We start from the raw sequence: 24,578 nt of genomic DNA, 5'->3' as shown, positions 1-24,578 counted from the left end.
GTATATAAAGCAGACGTTCTGGGGGAACTTCCATTCCTCCTCACCACTATGAGCTGAATAAAGAGCATGAAATCCACTCTCCACCTGGAGTATATTTCACTCATCCTAGTCCAAGCCCTTGCAATGCAGGAACATTTGCCCAACATGGGGCGCGAACACACAACCCTGTGTTTAAGAGACTCATGCTCTAGCCACTGAGCTATTCCAACAGGAAATCTTAAACATTTTCATTGTCTCCGCTAGAAGTTGAGTCTTTAGTGTTGGCATGCCCAAGCTGTGGAACCCTCTTCCAGATGAGACAGGCCTATGGACCATTTAAATTTTAAAAAATGAATTTCTACCATTTAAAAGGTCATTTTGTACTGTTTTCAGGCTGTTTTATATTTTACTGTATACTGACATCTTATATTGTATGAATAGGTGATATATGCTGGGTAAATACTATTACTGTACTGGGACACAGGTGGCGCTGTGGGTTAAACCACAGAGCCTCTTGGGCTTTCCAGTCAGAAGGTCGGCAGTTCAAATCCCCGCGACGGGGTGAGCTCCCGTTGCTCAGTCCCTCCTCCTGCCAACCTAGCAGTTTGAAAGCATGAAGTGCAAGTAGATAAATAGGTACCACTCCAGCGGAAAGGTAAACAGTGTTTCCGTGCGCTGCTCTGGTTTGCCAGAAGCGGCTTAGTCATGCTGGCCACATGGCCCAGAAGCTGTACGCCGACTCCCTCGGCCAGTAAAGCGAGATGAGCACCGCAACCCCAGAGTCGTCCACGACTGGACCTAATGGTCAGGGGTCCCTTTACCTTTACTATTACTGTATACAATAAATAGATCTAATAAGAATGGGTGGTGTTTGTGCTTTCCACAAACAGATGTCCTCCTAAAATCTTAGGAGGTTTTTTCGGAGAGGGCTATGGTCCAGGCCAGAGTCTCACACAGATCAGATATCCCCAAAATCCAGGGGGAAAGTATATCAGATCTCCCGAAAGCCCAACGAAAAGTATTCATATTCTCCTCCCCAACCTCTGGTGACATCAAAGGCTTCTTCAATTAGGGAGAACTCTTGGCCTTTGATGCATCTTCCACCCAGTTTGGAACGAAACGGGAGAGAAAATTGCCCATATTTCAGTGGCCTCACATCTGCGACCTTGTCTCATTAGACGTGACACTTGGCGTGAAGAGCCATGCCTTGTGCTTTTTAAGAGAAATGAGTAACAAGGGCTATAGCACGGCTCAACAGGCCTGTCCACCAGTATATATACACCTATGGCCGTAAGGGCAAAAACCAGAAAGACCTTCTCCATTCCTGCTCCTCAAGAGAAGCAACTGGTGGCAACCAGGACGAAGATGTCTTACAATATGCTAGCCTTCTGTTTGCTTTGGCTCCTGGCTCTCTCTTCGGCTTGCTACATCCAGAATTGCCCGATTGGAGGGAAGCGCTCCCTCCTGGACATGGAAGTCAGAAAGGTAGGTCATGGCGGGTTTACGGCAAGGTGGGAGAGGGCTTTGGCTCAGTGTTAAGAGCATCTGCATGCAGAAGACTGCAGGTGTTATGTACTGAAGTTCTCACCCTGGGCCAGCAGGGGGATACTGTAGATAGTTTTCACTCAGGTCCACGTCAGTTATTTTAGGCAGGAAACCCTGGGTTGTTGTTGCTACAATGTTGATAGCTGGCTGCCTATAAAAGCAGGCCGGCTGAGCTGTTTGCTGTTCAGTTTTCTGTTCCAGCTTCCAAAATAAAGAGCTGCTTTGGAGAAATCGCTGTGTCGTCTGCCATGTCTACCCACTATTCAATAGCAGGTTCAATCCCTGGGCTCTCCATATCAGGCCGGGAAAGAATTCTGTCTGTTGGTCTGTGTGTGTGGGGGGGGTGCGTTTGTGTGTGTGCGCTTTAAATGCATGGTTTGCATGCCATCCAAACCACTTGAACTGTAAACATCGCCAGACATCGGATTATGTAAACCAGACTTGGATGAAGCTACATTTCCCCCGTTTTGTGCCCCACACCAGTGCATCTCCTGTGGGCCAAGAAACAGAGGGCATTGCTTTGGTCCCAACATCTGTTGCGGGGAAGAACTGGGCTGTTACTTTGGCACAGCGGAAACCGTGAGGTGCCAGGAAGAAAACTTCCTCCCAACGCCTTGCGAGTCTGGAAGGAAGCCGTGCGGCAACAGCGGAGGGACCTGCGCCGCATCAGCCATCTGCTGCAACAATGGTGAGGACATCTCTCCATCAGAAACCTGCCCTTTTCCTTTCCTTTTTAAAATAAATTTTATTGGAGTTTACATTTTTATCATACTGACAATATCTCACATAACAAACAAAATACAGAGCCCCCTTGCCCCCCATGACTTCTCTTCCTCCTTACTTTGTTTTATCTTAATACTGAGTTCTCTATATTACTTGTTGTTGTACTCTTATCTTATTTGACAACCTCTTTCTATATTTTAGTTGATTGTAAGTGTTCACTCAAACGCTGCCAGTGAGTCCATCTCTTTCCATTGTTTCTGTATATACAACATGAACGGTTCCCATTCTTTTTTAAAGTCTCTACAGTATTGTCTTTTTCTCCAAGTCTTCCCGTCAGTTTTTACCATTTCAGCATATTCCATCGGCTTTCCTTGCCATTCTTCTGTTGTTGGAATTTTGTCGCTTTCCCATTTTGGGGCTAAAAATATCCTCACCACGGTTGTAGCATACATGAAAAGTTTATTCTTCTCTTTTGGCTGAAACCCGCCCTTTTTACCCATAACATTCATTGCTATGCTGTCCGCATCTGTGCAGCGCCATGTGGTTTCCGGCACTTGTGCTTTCCACAGTGCGCATATCGCCCTTTTTGCTTTTTCAAGTGAACGCGATTTGGTTTCTGCTAGTTGGAAATTGCTGTAGGCAAAGAAAATTGCTGCTGCTACAGCTGCTGTCAAGCTCGGCTACATAAAGCCAGTTTAGATGTGGGTAGCACCTCTGTCCTTGTGCAGAGGTTCAAGTCAACATGTGGATGATGGGGATGGGAACCCCAGGTGTTATGTACTGAGTTGAACCCATTTATATGCATTTTAAACATCCACAAATTGCTGCCGGGAAACAGGCATGAGTTCATTTGTTACCTGCTGTGGAATACATGCAGTGAAATGATATTTTTGAATGAAAAGTGGCTTTTCTTAGAACCATAGACCTGCAGAGTTGAAGGGAACCCAAGGGTCATCTAGTCCAACGCCCCGCAATGCAACTACTTCTTAGCACAAGGTTACCAGATTTTTTTCAATGAATCCGGGGACGCTTTTCAGCTTCAGATAGGATTTTGTCAGTGGACTGATTTGTAACCTTATCTTAGCAACTAGTTGATGCCAGCCTAAGCAAATCAATATTACCCTGCAATATGCCGCTCCCCCTGCATCTTAGGTGATGCCGAGGAGCATGAAAGAGTACTTAAAATGGCCAAGAGTTGACTAGAATACTGTTTTCCATTTTTACGTTTTCCATTTCCCTCTTGACAGCTGTCAGGGACTAAGGCTTGGGCAGCTGAAAGGGACCAGAACGATCTTGATGAGGTGTGGGGAACCATCAGGAACAAGAGCGGGCTGTGTGTGTGTGCAAATGCAGCCCCCTAAGCCTCTCTGGCCCTTGGGTCTCCCCAGACCACACCTGCTCCCCAATCCTGCTTTGCACCCTTCTTGAATGTTTTTGCACGGCAGGAATGTTCCTCGATGATGCCTCTTGCTTGTGTGGATGGAGAATAGAGAGGAGGGTATGTGAGAAACTAGGGACGTGGGTGGCGCTGTGGGTTAAACCACAGCGCCTAGGTCTTGCCAATCAGAAGGTCTGCGGTTCGAATCCTCGCCGGCTCCCTCAGCCAATAGAGCAAGATGAGTGCTGCAACCCCAGAGTCGGCCACGACTGGACCTAATGGTCAGGGGTCCCTTTACCTTTTTATGTGAGAAACTAGCCAACTGTAAAACTAGCCAAAGGTAAAATCTACATGCACCGCCCCACCCAGTTTTGCTTGTTGCTCCTGGAAGTTGAATACAAGAAAATGCAGCCCTTGCCTTTAAAAGATTCCTCCTGGAATTCCAGAGATATATAACCAGAAAGCAATTTGCTAAGCTGCCTCTGTGTGTCTCCTCCAATCATGCAGGCAACACTTCTCCCCTCTCAAGATGTTGGCAGGTGCTCCTCGAATTTTGGCACTACAGTGGTACCTCAGGTTACATACGTTTCAGGTTACAGACTCCGCTAACCCAGAAATAGTACCTCAGGTTAAGAACTTTGCTTCAGGATGAGAACAGAAATCATGCTCCGGTGGCGCGGCAGCAGCGGGAGGCCCCATTAGCTAAAGTGGTGCTTCAGGTTAAGAACAGTTTCAGGTTAAGAACGGACCTCCAGAATGAATTAAGTTCTTAACCTGAGGTACCACTGTACAGACAGCTGTCCAGGTAGCCTCTGTTGTTGGGCTGGCTCAGTATGCAAACTGCCACGGGCAGATCTGTTCCTATGAAGATCAGAAACGGCCACAAAAGACGTGGCCCATGTTGGTTTCTTTTGACGAATTTCCTTGTCATTTCAGAGGGCTGCACGGTAGACCCTGCCTGTGACCAAGAATGAGAAGACAACAAGGAACAAGGATCACGTGAATCCACTTTTTGATTATGAACTTGCAGGCAACGCCAGTGGGACACTTCAAGTACGCATGCTGGATGCCAACGGCCGACAAACTTGTGCAAATTAAAAGTTGCATATCAGCTACAGAAGTCTATGATTTGTGTTCTCCTGGCTTTTCAATAAAGTTCTATTAGCATGTCTATTGCTTATGTAACTGTTCATTTGGTTAACAATATGGCATGGAAGGGGGATACATTTGTTTATTCATTCATTTACTTGAGTCATTGCTTGCCTGTTGGCAAAAAAGTCTGCCAAGACTACCATAAAAAGATTTTTAAAGCACACATTAAAACAGTAAAATGTATTATTGCAAATTCTTTTTTTTAAAATCATATTTTATTAGATTTTACAAAAGTTAACAACAATAGAAATTAACTAAAATCACAAAAACAACAAACACACACATCAAAAATACAAACAAAAAGACGGAAAAGAAAATAAAAACATAAAAAAGAAAATTTAGCATAAAAAAACCTCTCTTTCAAGTTAATACCCTTCCAAATCTTATTTTCCTTACTTCCACCCGCCTTCCTTTCTTGTATTCCACTTTAAAAATTAATTCAGCAATATAATATTATTCAAATTCATCCTTTATCCTTCCCTTTGTACTCTTATTTATCTTAATCACTAGAACCCCTTCATTTCATTTTCAATGCCTTCAACATTCATAAATTTTACAATGTTTTTGTAGATAAACTTTAAACTTCTTCCAGTCCTCTTCAACCTGCTCTTCTCCTTGATCTCGGATTCTGCCGGTCATTTCTGCCAGTTCCATATAGTCTATGACTTGCACCTGCCATTCTTCCAGAGTGGGTAGATCTTGTGTCTTCCAGTGCTTTGCGATGAGTATTCTTGCTGCTGCTGTGGCATACATAAAAAAAGTTCTATCCTTCTTTGGCACCAGTTGGTCGACCATGCCCAGGAGAAAGGCCTCTGGTTTCTTTAGGAAAGTATACTTAAATACTTTTTTCAGCTCATTATAGATCATTTCCCAGAAGGCCTTAATCCTTGGGCAGGCCCACCAAAGGTGAAAGAATGTTCCTTCCGTTTCTTTACATTTCCAACATTTATTATCGGGCAAATGATAGATTTTTGCAAGCTTGACTGGGGTCATGTACCACCTGTAAATCATTTTCATAATATTCTCTCTTAAGGCATTACATGCCGTAAATTTCATGCAAATTCTCAAAAAATGCTACAAATCGCAGCAAGAACTAGTCACAATTCCAACCAATCTCAACCTCCCAAGGCTTGGTGGAATAGAAAGGGCCTGTTTGAAGAGCCCACATAGTGCAGGGTAGAATAGGCAACGATCAGCAGCTAGAGAAGGGCTTTTAGCAATGTGTAATATTTGGAGGGAGGCGAGGTAACAGGCAGTGTAAGAAAACAAGTACACAACAAAGTCTCCATTCCCTCTGAAATGTTGGAGTGCATGGAAGAAACACTTCGTAAAGGTGTAGCCTTATTGGAGTTCACCGATTGGGTCTGCGTTGCTCCGGGACAGGAGGAAGGAAGTCAAAATGACACCGAGGTTGGTTCAAAGAAAGAGTTTATTCTGCTCTCCGGATAGCAGAAGGCACTTGCGTGATCAAGTCCACAGCAAGTACAAAGAAATGACAGGTTTCATGCAGTTTATATATCCTCCAGGCACCCTCTCACTCCTCCCCTAGGAGCCCAACCACATCGGCGTACGTACACAGGTTGACATCACATATGTTCCTGCTCTGGTACTCTCAACCATAAAAGGATCTTCCTTCCTGTACTTCTGACCATAAAAGGATATTCCTGTTCCTACTCCAAGAGGTCACTAGTTCCGAGAACATGCTCTGGTGTTAGTCCCAGACTTGGGTCTCTGCGTCATTTGTAGTCAGGACATATGTCTGTGTCTGTTCTACTGGTAAAGTCAAGGCCAGTCTTGCCGTCAAACTGATAAGGGAGAGAGCTGTGTTCTTGTTTTGCATTTGCTCAACGGCTAAAGTTTATGCATTTTAGCTAAGGAGAAATGGGGATTTTGGTGCAGTTTAAAAACTGCCTGCACAGTCAGTTTTGGGGTTTGGGAAACCCATTCCTTCAAAGGAAAGCGTGGAGGCTCTCTGAGGTAATAACAATAACCCTTTGACGGGGCCTTCTTGGTAGTGGCTCCCCACTTGTGCAAGGCTTTCCGTCATTCTTAACATTCAGGAGAATTTTTTAAAGCAGGCACTTTGGAAAATTCTGTTCCCGGCATCCTTGGAATTAATAGCTGTGAGGATATATTACTGTTAATTTTGTTATTCTTATTTTTAATTGTACTGCTTCGCTGTTTGCCACCCTGGACTCCTTTGGTAGGACAGCAGATGAGAATAATGCTAATACTTTAGTAAATAATAATACCTGTGAGGAGGACCAGGAGCTGAGGCATGGTTGCCCCTGCTCATTTTATTTTATTATTTGCTGCATCCCACCTTTTCTCCTCCAAGGAGCTCAAGGGGGGCTACATGCCTCTCCCCACTCATTTAATCCCACACAACAACCTTGCAAGGCAGGCTAAACCCTTAACTTGAGTGACAGGGAAGAGGAACTACATTTCCCATCATGCCCACACCCTACTTCCGACGCTCTGCCCGCCCTCCAGTAGATGAGGCGCCGTCTTTCTCGCTCATTTCCTTGATTGACAGCGAGAGGGAGGACTACGTTTCCCGTCATGCTCACGCCCTATTTCCGGTGTCCTGCACACCCTGCCTTCCTTTCTTCCGCCTGCCTTTATTTCTGAGGTAGGCCGCGCTCGGGTCTCACCCGCCTCACGGACCCAGCAAATACGGGGCCTAATAGCAGGAGACGGGAGTAGCGAAAGCGAGAAAACCATCCGTAGCCCGGGTCTACTTCCGGTGTGTAGGCCACAAGGAATTGAGTTGAGGAGGAAGACTCCATTTCCCATCGTGCCTCAGCTCCACTTCCGGTGCTCAGCCGCTCGTGAGTCAAAAGACCGCGAGAAAACTACATTTCCCATACTGCCCCAGCCCAACTTCCGGCGTGCGGACTTTTCCCTCAGGATTTTGCTTCCGCTCTAACCGCCGCCGCCGCCGGGATGCTTCGCGGGCTCGTCCCCTTCTCTGGCCGGGGCAGCCTTCTGGGCCGGAGCCTGGCGCCGCTCCTGGCCGCGCCTTCGCGGGGCCGCAAGACGCGCCACGACCCCCCGGCCAAATCCAAAGCCGGCAGGGTCAAGGTGCCGCCGCCCGTCGACCCGGCCGAGCTGCTGGTGGTGGTTGGCCGCTACGAGCGCTATAGGCGGGTCATGACCGCCCTCAGGTGAGGCGCTGGGGGAGCCTGTCGCTCAGCCCGGCCGGCCAATCAGGGCAGCCGGCGGGCCCGTGGAGGCGGGGCCACGGGGACCTCGAAGGGGGGGGAGGCGACGTGGGGGGCTGGGCTTTGGTTCTTCTCCCTTTCTCTGCTGAGCCAATTTATTTAGATTCAGGTAGGTAGGTAGCCGTGTTGGGCTGAGGCAGTCGAAATAAATTTTAAAAATTGTCCAGTAGCACCTTAGAGACAAATTAAGTTCTTGGGAGAAAAGCGATGACAAACCTAGACAGCATCTTAAAAAGCAGAGACATCACCTTGCCAGCAAAGGTTCGTATAGTTAAAGCTCTGGTTTTCCCAGTAGTGATGTATGGAAGTGAGAGCTGGACCATAAAGAAGGCTGATCGCCAAAGAATTGATGCTTTTGAATTATGGTGCTGGAGGAGACTCTTGAGAGTCCCATGGACTGCAAGAAGATCAGACTTCTCCATTCTTAAGGAAATCAGCTCTGAGTGCTCACTGGAAGGACAGATCCTGAAGCTGAGGCTCCAAGACTTTGGCCACCTCATGAGAAGAGAAGACTCCCTGGAAAAAACCCTGATGTTGGGAAAGATGGAGGGCACAAGGAGAAGGGGATGACAGAGGACGAGATGGTTGGACAGTGTTCTCGAAGCTACCAGCATGAGTTTGACCAAACTGCGGGAGGCAGTGGAAGACAGGAGTGCCTGGCGTGCTCTGGTCCTTGGGTCACGAAGAGCTGGACACGACTAAACAACAACAACAAAAGTTTGTTCTGGATATAAGCTTTTGTGTGCATGAACACTTCCTCATGAATCTAGAATCATGGAGGAATCTAGAATCTCCATGAATCTAGAATTATGGAAGGGAGCACATTGAGCTGCATGAAATGGAAGAAGTGTGCATGCGAACGAAAGCTTATACCCAAAACAAACTTAGTTGGTCTCTAAGGTGCTACTGGACAATTTTTTATTTATTTATTTCAATTTATTTAGTTATTATAGACCACAAGCTGAACATGAGCCCACAGGGTTATGCAGCAGCAGAATAAGTGAGTGCTATTCTAGGCTGTCATGGATGCTTTAGTTGAGATTCCTGCATTGCAGGGGGTTGGACTAGGTGCAGAGTGTTGGTTTCTGCTTCCTTCACTGAGCAGCGAAGTGCTTGTCACAAGACAATGTTTACATTCCACAGTCAAGTGCTGTTGGGTTTTCTCACGGGAAAGGAGACTGGATGTGACGTACACTGGTTTCCTGTTTTTCACTGTTCTTTGCAGTTCAGTGTGATTCTCTCCGTGCTTTAGAGGAGAGAGGATGCCTTTCTCTGCTCCGGCAGAGGGAAAATGTTTTTCTGTAAATTACCAGCTTTGAAGTGTAAATAAAGTAATATAGAGCATGTTGGCACGTACTTTTCATCATTCCGCTGTGCACTGGACACTGCTTATCTCCAACATTTGGTTCCGGGCCCAGAAAAACGCAGTGTTTTGAGAATGGACTCCAGAAGTCGGGCTCCTGGCAAAGGAACAAAGGAGCAAAGAATTGGAGTGCCGGCAAAGGATCGGAAAGCAGAGGGCCGGATCGGACGATATCTCTGCGCGTCAAGATGATTTGATGAGGTATGTGCTACAGCTCCGGGCAGCCTGCCAGCTTCTAATTAATGGCTTTATGGCTGGACTTTGAACTTTTATAGCCGGTTTTGCCGTGGCACAGGCAAAAGGCTAGAAGGATAAATTTTTCCTATGCTGGGGGAAATCGAAAGTAAAGCAGCTGCAGCAGTGTCGCAGCATGAATTTAAGACAGCAGAGAGAACTTTCACTTTTGAACTTGCCTTTGGAATGCGGTTTGAAGCAGCTGCAGATAAGCAAAGCAGTTAAGCAGAAAGGCACAGGTTCACAAAGCAGAGGCTGTTTTTGAATTTGCTTTTGGATTGAAGCAGCTGTACACAGACACAGCTTGTATGAAGCAGCCTGATTTACAGCAGCAGAGATGACGCAGAAGGCTAATGCCAAAGTCATGATGGCTAGCTGCAGAAGGCTGGCTGATGCAAGTGGGGAATCTGATGCCAATCAGCCACATGCTCAGCTCAGAGTAGCCTGTGATACTGCCATGATTCAGAATGAAGCAGACCGCCAGGGTGATAGCTGCATGGGCAAGGGGGAGTCTTCACAGACGTCATCCCAGAGTGCAGTGGAACCACCAGATGGCGCCAAAGCTTTGAAGGCAGTGAAATGCTACTCGTGTGGACGTCTAGGCCATATGAAGAGGGAATGCAGAAATCCCAGGGCCAAGACAGAGCAGCGCAGCGAAAGCTCATCGCGTGGAAAAGGCCGAGGCAAAGGCAAAGGTCCGGTGTCCAGGACAACGCAGCACAAGGCAATGGTCTCACGCTTCACTCCAAAGGTTGCAGAGGTCCAGAAGACGTCTAGATCTTTCTTCGTTGTTGATTCGGCTGCAACGCATCACATGTGCAACGATAAGCGACTGTTCGTGTCTTTTACACCGCAGGAAGGTGCGATTCACCAGGCGGATGACCACACAATCCCCAGTAAAGGCTACGGAACTGTTGTTCTTCACAGTTTGGACTTATCGATACAGGATGTGCTTTATGTGCCAGATGCCAAGCATAATCTGCTCAGCGATGGACAGCTGAATGAGCGGAAAATTGACGTTTCCTTTAAGAACAAAAGGTGCATCATCACAAAGAAAAATGATTATGTATTGCATGCTGAATATGTTGATCGTTTGTATGTTTTGTATTTTGATGATGTTGTGCAGGATGACACTTGTTGCATTGCAGGTTCTAACAAAAGTTTGCATGCAGAATGTATTCACGATTTTCATCGAAAATTTGGTCATTTGCATTTTGAGGCAGTATCTAAAATGCCTGCCTTGGTTGAAGGTATGACTATTAAACCCTGCAGGTACCACATGAAGTGCAAGGCATGCGCAGCAAACAAGGTAAAAATGGCTGCGAAAGGTAAGGTGTCTAGTAGGCAAGCTACAGAACCATACCAGGTTGTTCATGCTGATTTGGTTGGACCACTAGCGCCCTCTTTGGGTGGAAACAGGTACTTCATGGTTCTCATTGATGCATTTTCCAGGTATATTTATGTGTACAATCTCAAGCAGAAATCAGAGGCTTTTCCAAGGTTCAAGGAATTCTGTGCTTGGTTGGGAAATGTGCATGGTAAGAAGGTAAAGACTCTTTTCAGTGATCGCGGGGGAGAATTCACTTCTCAGCAGTTTGAAGCTTTTCTGACTGAGAAAGGAATTCAACACGATTTGTCTAGTCCTCGCTCGCCATGGCAGAATGGACTTGCGGAACGAGCAAATCAGACATTGCTTCAAGGGTTAAAAACCTTGCTGCATGATGCCAATCTTCCAGAGAGTTATTGGGCCGAAGCTCTCTCATGTTTCACTTACAGTTATAATCGCAGGTTATCTTCAGCGATTGGTTGTACCCCCTATGAGAAGATGTTTGGCAAGAAGCCATACATCAAACACATGAAAATTTTTGGTTCTGACATGTGGGTTCACTCACCACAAAACTCCAAGTTAGACAAGCGTGGATTGCATGGTATCTTTCTAGGTTATCAGAAAGGGTCTTACAGAATAATGATGACTGACTCTAAGACAATTAAGCTCACAAGAAGTGTTGAGTACAATGCCAAGTGGGGGGAGAATGTGGGAATTTTCCAATGTTATCCTGATGACAGTGATGAAACTGAGGATAGTCAAAAGCAACCGCAACAACCCACACCCACTGATGAAGGTTCTGAGTCTGAGTCTGAAACTGAATCGGGTGATTCAGAGGATTTCAAGAGTGCGAAAGCCTCTATGCGACCCTCTGAAAGCTCTGATCAAGAATTGGAGGAACCATTGTTCACAATAGGTCACTTTTCTCCTAAGAAGGAAGAGGAGAGTGTTGAAGACTTAAGGCTAATTCGCAGGTCACAGAGAGCCACAAAAGGCAGACCTCCAAAGAGATTTGCTGATGAGTTTGCTAAGATAGCAGTAACAGCTGTTAAAAGCTCCAAGAAGGTGTTTGAACCTTCAAGTTTCCAAGAAATCCAGGATTTGGATTCAAAGGAAGCTGAGCCATGGTTAAATGCCATGAAGGCTGAGCTTGATTCCTTGGAAAGGAACAAAACATGGGACCTTGTTCCAGTAGTTCCAGGAATGAAACTGCTTGGAAGCAAATGGGTCTTCAAAGCGAAGACAGATCAAAATGGCAAGATAGTCAGACACAAAGCCAGATTGGTAGCCAGAGGTTTTGCACAGGTACCAGGTGAAGACTATCACGAGACCTACTCACCCACCGTGAGGTATGAGAGCATTAGGCTTATGCTCAAGCTAGCTGCAGAGGAGAATCTACACATTAGTCACCATGATGTGAATACAGCTTTTCTGTACGGATCTCTAGATGAATCACTTTATATGCTTCCACCTGATGGCGTACAGGTAAAACAGGGATTTGTTTGTGCTCTGAAGAAGTCCCTTTATGGTCTCAAACAAAGTGCACGGTGTTGGCACACAAAACTCACTGAAGTATTGTTTTCTCTAGGTTTTAAGCAAGGGAAAGCTGATCCATGTGTATTTGTCAAAGAGGAGGGGCAAAAGAAACTGTATTGTTTGTTTTATGTTGATGATCTTTTATTCTTTTGGGAAGATGTAACAATGTACAATAACGCCCTAGCTCAACTGAAAGAGCACTTTGACATAAAAGATCTTGGTGAGGTAAACAACTACCTATCTTTGGAAATAGAGAGAGATCAAGATGGTAACATTCTAGTACACCAGTCACGTAAAATTGCTGATGTGTTAAGCAAACTAAACCTGATGGATGCTAACCCTGTAGACACACCGATGACAACAGGTTATCAGGTAGATGACACTGAAGAAGCATTTTCTGACACTACACTGTACAGAAGTGTGCTAGGCAAGCTAAACTTCATTGCCAGATGTTCAAGACCTGACATTGCTGTTAGCTGTAATTTGCTAAGCAGACAAGTCAACAATCCTACTGTTAAGGATTGGAAAGCTCTGAAACGCATAGCGCGGTATTTGAAAGGCACTATGCATTACAGACTGAGATTTAACAATCAGAAGTCTGGTGGTCTTGAGATATTTGCAGATGCAAGTTTTGGAAGTGACACTACAGACAGGAAAAGTACGTCTGGAGTTTGCTATAAGTACAATCAGGGTCTGTTTGATTGGTCATGCAAGAAGCAAACAACAGTTAGCTTAAGTACTTGTGAAGCTGAACTGAATGCACTGTCTTATTCACTAAAGGATTGTGAATGGTTGTTACAATTGTGCAAAGACATAAAAATTCCTGTCAAATGTCCAATCCAGGTTTACCAGGACAACAAAGCATGTTTGGCTTTGCTGAATTCTGAAGGTTGTAAGCAAAGCACGAAGCACTTGCAATTGAAGTTGCAACATGCTAGGGAACGTATTCAGAAGGGACTCGTAACTGTGTCCTATATGCCAGGTAATGAAATTCCTGCTGATGTATTGTCCAAGATTGTATCAAGGGATCAACACTGTACCTATGTGCAGAAGTTGGGTTTGTACTGATATTGTACGAACACGCTGCCCAGTGATGTTCACAGAAAGGGGGAGGATGTTGGTTTCTGCTTCCTTCACTGAGCAGCGAAGTGCTTGTCACAAGACAATGTTTACATTCCACAGTCAAGTGCTGTTGGGTTTTCTCACGGGAAAGGAGACTGGATGTGACGTACACTGGTTTCCTGTTTTTCACTGTTCTTTGCAGTTCAGTGTGATTCTCTCCGTGCTTTAGAGGAGAGAGGATGCCTTTCTCTGCTCCGGCAGAGGGAAAATGTTTTTCTGTAAATTACCAGCTTTGAAGTGTAAATAAAGTAATATAGAGCATGTTGGCACGTACTTTTCATCATTCCGCTGTGCACTGGACACTGCTTATCTCCAACACATGGCGTGACAGCCATTGTTTTAGGTGCTTTTTTTTTGCGGCGGTGGCATTTCATTAGCCTAAGTAGTTTCTGAGCTCTGGGCACAGTACTGTGCCTAAGATTTCAGATTAAAACTGTAGAGTGGAAGGAAAGGAGGATGTTTTTCTGCCTCTTCACTTCCAGGTACTCTCTGAAAACTGGAGAAGAGACCCTCTTAAAAATATTAAGGGGGTGGGCAGGGGAAGGACTAGACCATGTGATAAATGAACATAATATTTTAGCTGCAGTTCATTTTCAGCTTTATATTCTTGTTATTAAAAAAGTGTGCCTAGACATTCCAATGTTGCATCCATAACCTAGGTTTAAGGTGCCATTTAGATCCTAGCTTTCATATTTCAATTTCTAACACTGCTTCAAATGTCTGAAGGGCTGTCACATAGAGGCCAGGACTTGAACCAATGGCTGAAAGCTCCAAGGAAGGAGATTCAAACTTAAACATCAGGAAGAACGTTCGGACAGTAAGAGCTGTTTGACAGTCTTGCTCGGGAGGTGGTGGGCTCTCCCTTCTTGGAGGGTTTTAAGCAGAGTTTGGATGATCACCTGTCACATTGATTTAGTTGAGATTCCTGCATGGTAGAGGATTCTATTATTTATATATTAAATGTGTATACCACCCTTCATCTGAAGAGTTCAGGCAGTTCACAGCATAAAAACACAAGATAAAAAAACACAGCTGCGCAAACATAAGTTCTGAATGATTGATAGGCATTCGTCAGGGTTGGGGGACCTGTGATGGGAGTTGTAGTTCAGTGACATCTGGAGGATCACAACCCTGCATATGACACATGGGGCCCTTGTGACTCTTGCCTCTGCAGGGACGATATCAGTAACAAAGGGGCAGCTGCTTTTTTAACATTCCCTCCTATGCTCTCTACCAGAGGCGAGTTCAAAGAAGAGGTGCTGCGGAAACATTATGCAGAGAAGTATGGGGAAGTGTGGAAGCAGAGAGAGGAGGCTGCTAACAAGGAGCATCAAGAGCTGATGGCCTGGAATGACGCAGAGAACAGACGTCTACGGGAACGGAGGTGAGCATGGCGTGTCGATTTTTAAATCTGCTGTTGATTTCATTACTCTTCTTGGCCTTTGGCTGTTTCTGTTGTGTGGAGAGCAGCAAGTGCTAAGTTCCTTCTGTGTCCCTAACCCCAGGGAGGAGCGCGTCCGGAAGGAAGAAGCAGCTGATCAAGAACGCCGACGGCAAGGAGCCCAGAATCGGGCTACCTATATGGAAGAAATTCTCAAGGAGAAGGAGAAAGAGGTGCTCCAGTTGCAGGTAGGGAAGCCAACATGCTGCAAACAGCTGCCTTCACTTTGACACTTCTTCCTTGGAGCAATCTTTTTGCTACTGCGGTCTGGTTAAATGTCAAAATGCTACCTAGTTTTGATGATGTTTGGGGGACACAAAATCAAAGAGAAACCGGGATCATTTGGCTATTGTTTTAGGCTACCAGAGGAGGGTGTGGCTGGGTTAAAAGTGGTAGGAGTCCAAATACAGCGCTGGGGGGGTTTACTGAAGGCCACTGCTGCCTTTTCTCCAACCCTTTGGGTGCTGATGAAATAATGACAAAAGACTTGAAACGGACAACTCTGTGTGTTTGGAGTGTTGTTCAGGGGGAGAAATACTGTGTTTGTAAAATGCCTTCTTTTCCTCTTTTGTTGATGCAGGAAGAAGCCAAGAACTTCATCACCCCTGAAAATATAGATGAGCGGATTGAGGAGTGCCTAGACAACCCCCGCAACTATAATTTTGCCGTTGATAAGGAAGGAAGGATAGCCAAGCGGAGCTTCTTGCCTTAGCAGCTCATACCAGAGGAGCCTGGGCGTCCTGGTATTCCCTGCCAGAGTGGTTGAGTGTCCTTTCCATCCAGCTGCCAGAGTCACGTTGCGGGGACCAGGACTGGCTTGCTCAATTTCATCAATAAGACTGCTTTGAGACATTCACGCTGAAAGATGTATATCTTTGGGGTTTTATACTTCCAGAACATTGGTGCCCTTCTTGAAGACTTTGTTGCCGTTTTTCCGTAATAAAATATTGGGTTTCTCTTAGTGGTTTCATTCGCTATGTCCTGAGCATTTTAAAGGTCTATGGCAAAGAGGGGCCACAAAACTTCTCAGTGGGGATTGGGCACAGAAAGGTGAGTGACCGTTGGGGAGGAAGCATGGAAATGGGGGTGGAACAGGGTGGATTCTTGTTCTCAGGCTAACCAAACACCGCTTAGTGCACATGCGGCAATGTGAGTGGCAAAGAAAGCATATTACAGCTTGATACCTGATTGGGAGGTATCTTTTGGATAGTTCAGAGGGGGAAGGATCCCTGGAGCTCTTGAGGGCTGACCTTGGCCAATTGGCTGCACATTTTGGGTATAATGTCGCTCATCTTCTGAGAGACTTTGACTCCACAGTTGTTGCAGTTCCAACTGAAGCACCAGGAAAGTGATGTTCAGCCCTCTCCTTGTTATGCTGTGGGCCCTGTTTTATCCCCAATGCTATCTAATATCTATATGAAGCCATTAGAAGTGGCCCTCCATATCTTCTTCTGTGCTATATAGTGGTACCTCGGGTTACACACGCTTCAGGTTACAGACTCCGCTAACCTGGAAATAGTACCTCGGGTTAAGAACTTTGCTTCAGGATGAGAACAGAAATCGCGCAGCAGCGGGAGGCCCCATTAGCTGAATTAACTGAAGTGGTACTTCAGGTTAAGAACAGTTTCAGGTTAAGAGCAGACCTCCAGAACGAATTAAGTTCTTAACCCGAGGTACCACTGTACTGGCTGAGGCTGATGGAACAGCAGGTTCGCCATCCGTGGTCTGACGGTACAAAACACTCTTTGGAGAATCCCCTTCTCGCTTCCAAACTACCTGCAATCAGAAGCATGCAAGAAGAGCTTACAGAATAAGACCAAACGCCCATCTAGTCCAGAAGAGCACGAGACTCTGATTAATCTCAGGGTCTTGGGTTCGTGCCCCACATTGGACAAAGGATTCCTGCATTGCAGAGAATTGGACGAGATGATTCTCGTGGTCCCTTCCAACTCTACACTTCTTTGAGTCTGTGCTCACAGTGGCTAACCAAATGCCCATGGGAAGCCCCCTTGCAGGACATGGGTGCAACAGCAGTCTCCCCACTTGTTATTCCCAGCAACTGCTATTGAGAGGCATCGTGTCACCTTGGCTAGCAGCCACTAATAGCCTTACCCTCAATGAATTTGCCTCGCCCTCTTTTCAAGCCTTTCAACCTGGTGGCCATCGCTAGCTCTTCTGAGATAGATTCGACACTTTAACCATGTGTCGTGGGCCATGCTTCGAATTTCCCTGCAACTTTAGATTAAGTGGCCTACGAAGTGCAGCTTGAAACCTGTAAATGGTGATGTGTCTTTGGCCACACATGCAGAGTGCAAACACAGGTGTGTGTGTAGCAAAATAAAGTATTTTATTCAACATAATTGAGTTTTACAAGTGCATAAAGAGAACTCCCTGCAAATCTTTATTCTGACTGGACAACAGTAAACACAAATACTTTTTTCAGTCACTAGAGTAGTACGTTCACATGCTGGGAATTTGAGTAAAGACTGCTACAGTGTTCTTGAGAATTTAACAATGGGCTGAGCAAATCACTCCCACAAACAGAACACGTTAAGCTGAAGAGGAGGGGTGGGTCATCTGTTCAGATGCAAAACGTTTCCCAAAAAAACATGCAAAGGGGCATCATTTTTTCTTCTGAAGTTGTCTTGCTAGCATGTCGGCCTGTTAAAATGAATGCACAGCATATCAGCAATAAGGAATTGAATGTTCCAGAATGAACAAGGATCTACTTTGGTCTGAAAACATCTTAGCAGGGAGCAGATGCAGAACTAGTCCCCATGCATGCAAATACTAGCTAAATGATTCATACATGAACTGATTCTGTTGAAAAGGGTTGTGCATGAAAAGGATATAGCATGAGAAAATAGTCCCTGATCAGTGTCTGATCTGTGGAGACGCATGCACGGCAAGTTGCCACCTGATATATCAACAAAATTAGGCTGGAGTAGGGGAGGTCACCCAACCCTTGGGTGTTAAGATCTGCACAATAAGGCCCTCTTGGTATTATTATTATTATTATTATTATTATTATTATTATTATTATTATTATTTGTATATTGCCCTTCCTCTGCAGATCACAGGGCAGTTCTCAGCATAAAAATACAACATAAAAGCACAAAATACATGATGAAAACAAGAACAAGAAAACCCAAACCAATAACCTAACCCTCCACATCCACCCTGTTTAGTTCAGCCATTCTGGTTACTTTGGGATTGTGGTGGCCCAGGAGAGTCTCCAAACAGCAGAATTCCCTCCCTTGGCACCTTCACGATACAGCTTTCATCACATGCCGAAGTTACACCTTTTAATCCTTTTTATTTGACACCTGAGATAATTTTGTAAGGACCCACCCCATTCTTCTGATTGTTAATTGTTTTAACTGATTTTAGCATCGGAATATATATATTGTTTGCCTTACCTAAAGAGCAGTTAAGAAATCACCATCGCTGTCATATTACTCTTTCTCACTGGAAACACAACACCACATTTAGAGATTTTTCTGAAGACCAGGTGCCATGGGACAAAGATCAGCACTGGTGCAGAGCCCTCCTTCCCAGTTTGTGGTCTTACTGGAAGCTCAGCGTTTTCCCAGTGCTCCCCCCCCCCCAGCAGCTGGCATTAAGTGATGTGCCTCTGAAGCTTTAAGATCCAGCTCCTTTTAGTTGTCACCAGCTGCCTTAAATGAGCCAATCCCAAGAGGAATTTGCAAAGGCCTGCAAAGATTAATCTCACTCTGCTCTCCTCCAAAGACTCTCTGAATCTACAGTGCCACTCGCTTGCTTACCAGCAGAGTCTTCACAATTTTATCCCTCGGGATCTTCAAATAAGTGCAGTCTTCCCCGTCACATAATTTGATATCTTCAGAGACCTGAATTCAGAGCGAGAGAGAGAGAGTGGGCTTAGGCAGCTCAACTGACTTAGGCAGGCAATGCCAGGGTAAGGACAGCATTGGCGTACCTCTGGACTTTGTGGCAAATCGATCTCTCTCTTCCCTCCGGGGTACCAGCCGTGGGACCAGTGCTGAGCGCTTGATAGATGCATGCTGATGGTGAGCATTATGCACAGAGAAAGCAGGAGGGACCTTTGGTATGCCATAGTGATGCCTGGAGCCTCACTGCCTCAATAAAATCTGCAGAGGGAGGGAGGAAGGGAAGAAAAAGAGCATTGGGAAGTTCTGCAAAGGCAGGAATTGTAAGGTGTTGTTTTCTAGTACAGTGGTACCTCGGGTTACAGACGCTTCAGGTTACAGACTCTGCTAACCCAGAAATAGTACCTCGGGTTAAGAACTTTGCCCCAGGATGAGAACAGAAATTGCATGGAGGCAGCAGGAGGCCCCATTACCTAAAGTGGTGCTTCAGGTTAAGAACAGTTTCAGGTTAAGAACGGACCTCCAGAACAAATTAAGTTCTTAACCCGAGGTACCACTGTATTGGGCCATTCCTACAGGACTGCCTTGAATAACCAAGTTTCACATGGGCAGACTATGAAAGCCACAGGTGTGCAGACAACAGGTGTGCCCCTTAACACATACATATCGTGCTGATGTTGAAGGACTTGCACACTTTCTTTACTACCCACCGAGCCAGTTTCGAGATCTTGTTGCTTAAAAGCAAAGCCTCAAACTACTCTGAACCAGGTCATGGGAAATACCAACTTCCCCTCCCTTGGCCATTAACAGCATTAAGATCAAGAAATGGAACCTGCGTGGGCTTGCCATGGTCTCCTGTTAATGCGGAGATGGGCTTTTTCACTGGTAGCAATAGTATTGCAGCATGCGCTTCCTGCATTGGCCATTCCACCAGCTTTTTGAAGACACGCCTATTTTCGCAGCCGTTCCCTTGATCTCTCGTCCTGTCTCCTGTTTTAATTCCCATGTTGTTTTAATGGGATTGCTTTAAGTGGGGGCTTGAGCAGGACTTGGAACGCTTTGGAAGAGAGGTTACTGGGCTCCACCAGTGGCAGGGAGCAAGGTTTGCTGCTGCCCACCCTAACGGTGTCTCCAAGTACTGAATTGTATTTTTCCCCATTGGACTGACCAGCTAGCACCTATTTGCTTATATGGGAGTTAAAAAGGGGTCCCTGGAGACATGATTGCTGTGCTCTTCATCCCAGCCCACATATAACTGGGGCGGGTACATTTACCTCCTGCATTCCAATCCCTGAAACTGGTCATACTTACATCTGGATAACTGCAGACATTCCTCCTAAGGCTGCTGGAAAAAACCTGCTATTTCTTCCATGGGGAATCAGTTATTACTAGACAAAACAGAGTCACCCACTGCCTTTTACAAAAAAAAAAAAAATGTATCTACTGATGCTCATCCAACAGCAGGTTTTTTTTAACTGCAGTGGAAAGTGTTCTTTTTGCAAAGAGTGCATTACTCAGGCATTCAGTGCTCACATCAGCAGCAAGCTTATCTGCTGGAAAAGATCCCCATTCCCAAGCACCCTCCCTGGTGATGAATCTGTGCGGAGCACTTTGCAGCTATAGCTAGAAGTAATTCACAGAGAGAAGCAAGGAACTACCTGGGGGTACCTGCAGCACAGCGCTATCGCAACTTGGCAAAAGATGGCAAACACCCAAAGGTAGAAACCGCACAAATATCATCTGCCCTGGGAGATACATAAAACACATTTGCAATTAACATCTTTAGAACAAATCCCCTCCAACAAAGCTAGCCAGATGTGACGTTCGGCTTGCAAGTAAGGGCGTCGTTCAAGTTACCTGCAAGACACGAATTGTAAGAGAAGCTTAATGAAAAGTCTACTCACGGTGACTTGATTGCTTTTGCTCCTCTTCCTCTGTCCTGAAATTCCTCGGATGCTCCAGCAATTTGCTCTGGGTATTTATATTATTCTTTGTGTACTTCAGCGCAAGCAACTGGTTGCCCCATTGGCCAAGGCTGTTTGCTGACGTTTGCTGCATCAGACTCCACAGCATGCATCTAAGCCTCCCTCCCACCAGGACGGTGCTCAGCTAATACTCTTTCAGCAATCTGTCTTCTGACCCTTTCATTTGGCAGGAAAACTGGGGAACTCTAGAGTGAAATGTTCGATGCATTCCAAAAATAATTGTTAGATGGGACCGCTTGCCTCAGATACTTGCTGGTCGGAACTTCTAAAGGCTTTGCTTGACCCAGGCGGCTGCAGAGCCTGATCTTAAAAGCCCACTAAAGGGTTGGGAAATGTATGGAATAGCTGTTGATAGACTCATAGAATTGTAGAGTTGGAAAGGGACCACAGGGTCATCTAGTCCAACCCCCTCCAATGCAGGAATCTTTTGCCCAGTGTGGGACGTGAATCCATAATCCTAAGATTCAGAGTAGCATGCTCTACTGCTCCCCAAGGTAAAGGTATCCAGTCGTGGCCGACTCTGGGGTTGTGGCGCTCATCTCGCTTTACTGGCCGAGGGAGTCGGCGTACAGCTTCCAGGTCATGTGGCCAGCAGGACTAAGGCACTTCTGGCGAACCAGAGCAGCGCACGGAAACGCCGTTTACCTTCCCGCCAGAGTGGTACCTATTTATCTACTTGCACTTTTGATGTGCTTTCAAACTGCTAGGTTGGCAGGAGCAGGGACCCAGCAACGGGAGCTCACTCCGTCACGGGGATTCGAACTGCCGGCCTTCTGATCGGCAAGCCCTAGACTGTGTGGTTTAACCCACAGCACCACCCACGTCCCGCTCCCCTCTGTATGCTCAGATTAATCCTTGACTTTTCACTTCCCAGCTTGCAGGGGTGCCGACTGGAATATAAATTGGGGGGTGGCTCAGGTGAGCCCTGCCCTGCATAATCAATCACATGATGCACACCATTTGAATGGCAACGCCCATCAACTTTTGAGTGCCCCAGCCTTGGTCCCTAGGAGTTGGCTCCTATGCAGGCTTGTGGGTTAGTTGCCAGACATGGAAAATAGGTCCAAGGGGAGGGTGAAGATTGATGGCAGCAGTTCCCATGGGGAAGTGGAAGGCTGTGATCCAGTTCTGGTCGCTTCGCTTAGGAAAGTTTTTGCAGAGTTGGAAAAGGTTCTGGAAATGGCAAGCAATGTGATCAAGGAGATGGAGCGAGGGGGTAGCATTTGGGGCTTTTCGTTCAGAGAGAAGATGAGCATGATATAAGGGCATCAAATGATGAGTGGCCAGGAGAAAGTGGATAGAGAAATATTCTACATCCTTTTGGTATCACTAGAGCTCAATAAAAATTGGCTACCAACGTCAGGGTGCCTGTGATAATCATAGAATCTTAGAGCTGGAAGGTACCCCGGGGTCATCTAGTCCAACCCCTGCAGTGCAGGAATCTCAACTAAAGCATCCATGACAGATGGCCGTCCACCACCTCTCTCGGGAGTCTGTTCCACTGCTGAACAGCTCTTACTGTCAGAAAGTTTTTCTCCTCCAGAGCAGGAGAAAACAAGCATGCTCCCTTCTCCATGTGACAGCCCTTAAGATATTTGAAGACGGTTGGACAGTGTTGTCAAAGCTACCAGCATGAGTTTGACCAAACTGCAGGAGGCAGTGGAAGACAGGAGTGCCTGGCGTGCTCTGGTCCAGGGGGTCACGAAGAGTCAGACACAGCTAAACGACTAAACAACAACATCGTATCTCCTCTCTGTCTCCTCTTTCCCAGGCTAAACAGACTCAACTCCTTCAACTGTTCCTCATAAGGCTTGGTTTCCAAACCCTTGACCATCTTGCTTGCCCTCCTCTGCACATGTTCCAGCTTGTCAACATCCTTCTTAAATTGTGGTGGCCAAAATTGGACATAGTATTCCAGGTGTGGACTGACCAAGGCAGAATAGAGTGGCACTATTACTTCCCTTGATCAGGACACTAGACTTCTGTGGATGCAGCCTGGAATAGCATTAGCTTTTTTCGCTGTTTCATCACCCTGTTGACACATTTTCAGCTTGCGGTCCACCAAGACCCCTAGATCCCTTTCACATGTACTACTAGTAAGCCAGGTGTCCCCCATCCTATATTTGTGCATCTGGTTCTTCCTGCCTAAGTGCAGAACCTGACATTTGTCCCTATTGAAATTTATTTTGTTAGCTTGCGCCCAGCTCTCCAATTTGCTAAGGTCATTTTGAATTCTGATTCTGTCTTCTGTGGCATTAGCAACCCCTCCCAGTTTGGTGTCATCTGCAAATTTGATGAGCATCCCCTCAATTCCTTCATCCGAATAATTTATAAAGATGCTGAACAACAACGGGCCCAGGACATCTGTATCAACAGCTGTTAACCACATTATTTTTAACCCCAGTTTTTATCTGTGGGCTGTTGGGCTGCTGAATGGAAAAAAACAGTGGTGCAATTGTCTTCTGACAAGCACACAGAGCGCAAACAAGACTGAGTGTATGGGGGGCTCATTTAATTTCACTGCACACAGGTGGTGTAGTGACAATAAAAAAATATTATTATTACAGTGGTGCCTCGCAAGACGAAATTAATTCGTTCCGCAAGTCTTTTCGTCTTGCGAGTTTTTCGTCTTGCGAAGCACGGTTTCCCATAGGAATGCATTGAAAATCAATCAATGCGTTCCTATGGAAACCGCCTTCAGACCAGGTTTGGGGACAGTCTGTCCCCCGACCTCTTCTGAAGGCCGACGTGGGGGGGCGAAAGTCTTTGCTTCCCCCCCCCTTCCCGGGACAGCGGAGACTTCTCCGCTGTCCGGGGCGATCTTAAAATGCTGGCGGGCGGCAGCGCTGCCGCCCGCCAGCATTTTAAAATCCCCCGGGAAGGCAGGCAGGGGGGACAAAGACTTTTGCCCCCCACCCGCCTTCAGAAGAGGTCCAGAGGGCTCTCCAAGTTGTGGATAGCAGCCTGCTGCCCCGCGCGAGGGGCAGACATTCGCAGCTTGGGGAGCCCTGCAGGACTTCCCCGCAGGGCTCTCCAAGCTGCGGATAGCAGCCTGCTGCCCCGCGCGAGGGGCGCTCTTAAGAAGAGCGCCCCTCGCGTGGCGCAGACACTCGCCGCTTGGGGAACCCTGCAGGACTTCCCCGCAGGGCTCTCCAAGCGGTGAATGTCGGCCCCGCGCGAGGGGCGCTCTGCTTAAGAGCGCCCCTCGCGCGGGGCAGCAGGCTGCGCACCTTCCCCTCTGTTCCCGGACCTGTCCTGAAGGCTTGCGGTGGGAGGAGGGCTTTCCACCCCACCGCCAACATTCAGAATGCTGTTCTGAATGTGGCGGTGGGGAGGAAAAACCCTCCTCCCACCGCAAGCCCCGGGAACAGAGGAGAAGCGCTGCGCACCTTCCCCTCTGTTCCCGGACCTGTCCTGAAGGCTTGCAGTGGGAGGAGGGCTTTCCTCCCCACCGCCAACATTCAGAATGCTGTTCTGAATGTTGGCGGTGGGGAGGAAAAACCCTCCTCCCACCGCAAGCCCCGGGAACAGAGGAGAAGCCCTTCGCGCCTTCCCCTCTGTTCCCGGACCTCCCACCGCAAGCCTTAGGACAGGTCCGGGAACAGAGGAGAAGGCGCGCTGCGCTTCCCCACTGTCCCCGGAGATTTCCCTATGGGCTTTCGTCTTGCGAAGCAAGCCCATAGGGAAATTCGTCTTGCGA

The 24,578-nt window shown here is 46.7% G+C and overlaps 3 protein-coding genes across 3 annotated transcripts; 2 read left to right on the top strand and 1 right to left on the bottom strand.

Annotated features, from left to right (window-relative positions):
* The first annotated feature begins 1,247 nt into the window (after window positions 1-1,247).
* On the top strand, window positions 1,248-4,796 carry LOC310852865 (neurophysin 1-like). Its single transcript, XM_083757001.1, has 3 exons — window positions 1,248-1,464; window positions 2,008-2,212; window positions 4,562-4,796. Exons 1-3 carry the CDS (start codon window positions 1,264-1,266, stop codon window positions 4,597-4,599), a joined length of 444 nt encoding a protein of 147 aa, XP_083613127.1. The 5' UTR covers window positions 1,248-1,263; the 3' UTR covers window positions 4,600-4,796.
* A 2,877-nt stretch (window positions 4,797-7,673) lies between these two features.
* MRPS26 (mitochondrial ribosomal protein S26) lies at window positions 7,674-15,985 on the top strand. Its single transcript, XM_083756964.1, has 4 exons — window positions 7,674-7,944; window positions 14,821-14,967; window positions 15,089-15,212; window positions 15,605-15,985. The coding sequence occupies exons 1-4, from the start codon at window positions 7,724-7,726 to the stop codon at window positions 15,734-15,736; spliced, it is 624 nt and encodes a 207-aa protein (XP_083613090.1). The 5' UTR covers window positions 7,674-7,723; the 3' UTR covers window positions 15,737-15,985.
* Window positions 15,986-16,224: 239 nt separating this feature from the next.
* Window positions 16,225-21,063, bottom strand: LOC310852887 (progonadoliberin-2). Its single transcript, XM_083757028.1, has 4 exons — window positions 20,798-21,063; window positions 18,983-19,154; window positions 18,810-18,893; window positions 16,225-17,685 (listed from the first exon to the last, which is right to left on the bottom strand). The coding sequence occupies exons 2-4, from the start codon at window positions 19,118-19,120 to the stop codon at window positions 17,647-17,649; spliced, it is 261 nt and encodes an 86-aa protein (XP_083613154.1). The 5' UTR covers window positions 19,121-19,154; window positions 20,798-21,063; the 3' UTR covers window positions 16,225-17,646.
* Window positions 21,064-24,578: the final 3,515 nt, after the last annotated feature.

Source organism: Podarcis gaigeae (genome assembly GCF_964106915.1).
Source record: "Podarcis gaigeae genome assembly, chromosome: 9".
Lineage (NCBI taxonomy): Eukaryota > Metazoa > Chordata > Lepidosauria > Squamata > Lacertidae > Podarcis > Podarcis gaigeae.
The sequence above is the reverse complement of the archived record's forward strand: the minus strand, read 5'-3'. Positions and strand labels throughout refer to the sequence as shown.

Coding starts and splice junctions, on each gene's coding strand:
- LOC310852865 (XM_083757001.1), top strand. CDS start 1,264: ATGGCCGTAAGGGCAAAAACCAGAAAGACCTTCTCCATTCCTGCTCCT. Junction 1,465..2,007: donor TGGACATGGAAGTCAGAAAG/GTAGGTCATGGC, acceptor GCCCCACACCAG/TGCATCTCCTGTGGGCCAAG. Junction 2,213..4,561: donor AGCCATCTGCTGCAACAATG/GTGAGGACATCT, acceptor TTGTCATTTCAG/AGGGCTGCACGGTAGACCCT.
- MRPS26 (XM_083756964.1), top strand. CDS start 7,724: ATGCTTCGCGGGCTCGTCCCCTTCTCTGGCCGGGGCAGCCTTCTGGGC. Junction 14,968..15,088: donor AGACGTCTACGGGAACGGAG/GTGAGCATGGCG, acceptor CCCTAACCCCAG/GGAGGAGCGCGTCCGGAAGG. Junction 15,213..15,604: donor AAGAGGTGCTCCAGTTGCAG/GTAGGGAAGCCA, acceptor TTGTTGATGCAG/GAAGAAGCCAAGAACTTCAT.
- LOC310852887 (XM_083757028.1), bottom strand. CDS start 19,120: ATGGCATACCAAAGGTCCCTCCTGCTTTCTCTGTGCATAATGCTCACC. Junction 18,894..18,982: donor ATTTGCCACAAAGTCCAGAG/GTACGCCAATGC, acceptor CTCTGAATTCAG/GTCTCTGAAGATATCAAATT. Junction 17,686..18,809: donor AAATTGTGAAGACTCTGCTG/GTAAGCAAGCGA, acceptor TCATTTTAACAG/GCCGACATGCTAGCAAGACA.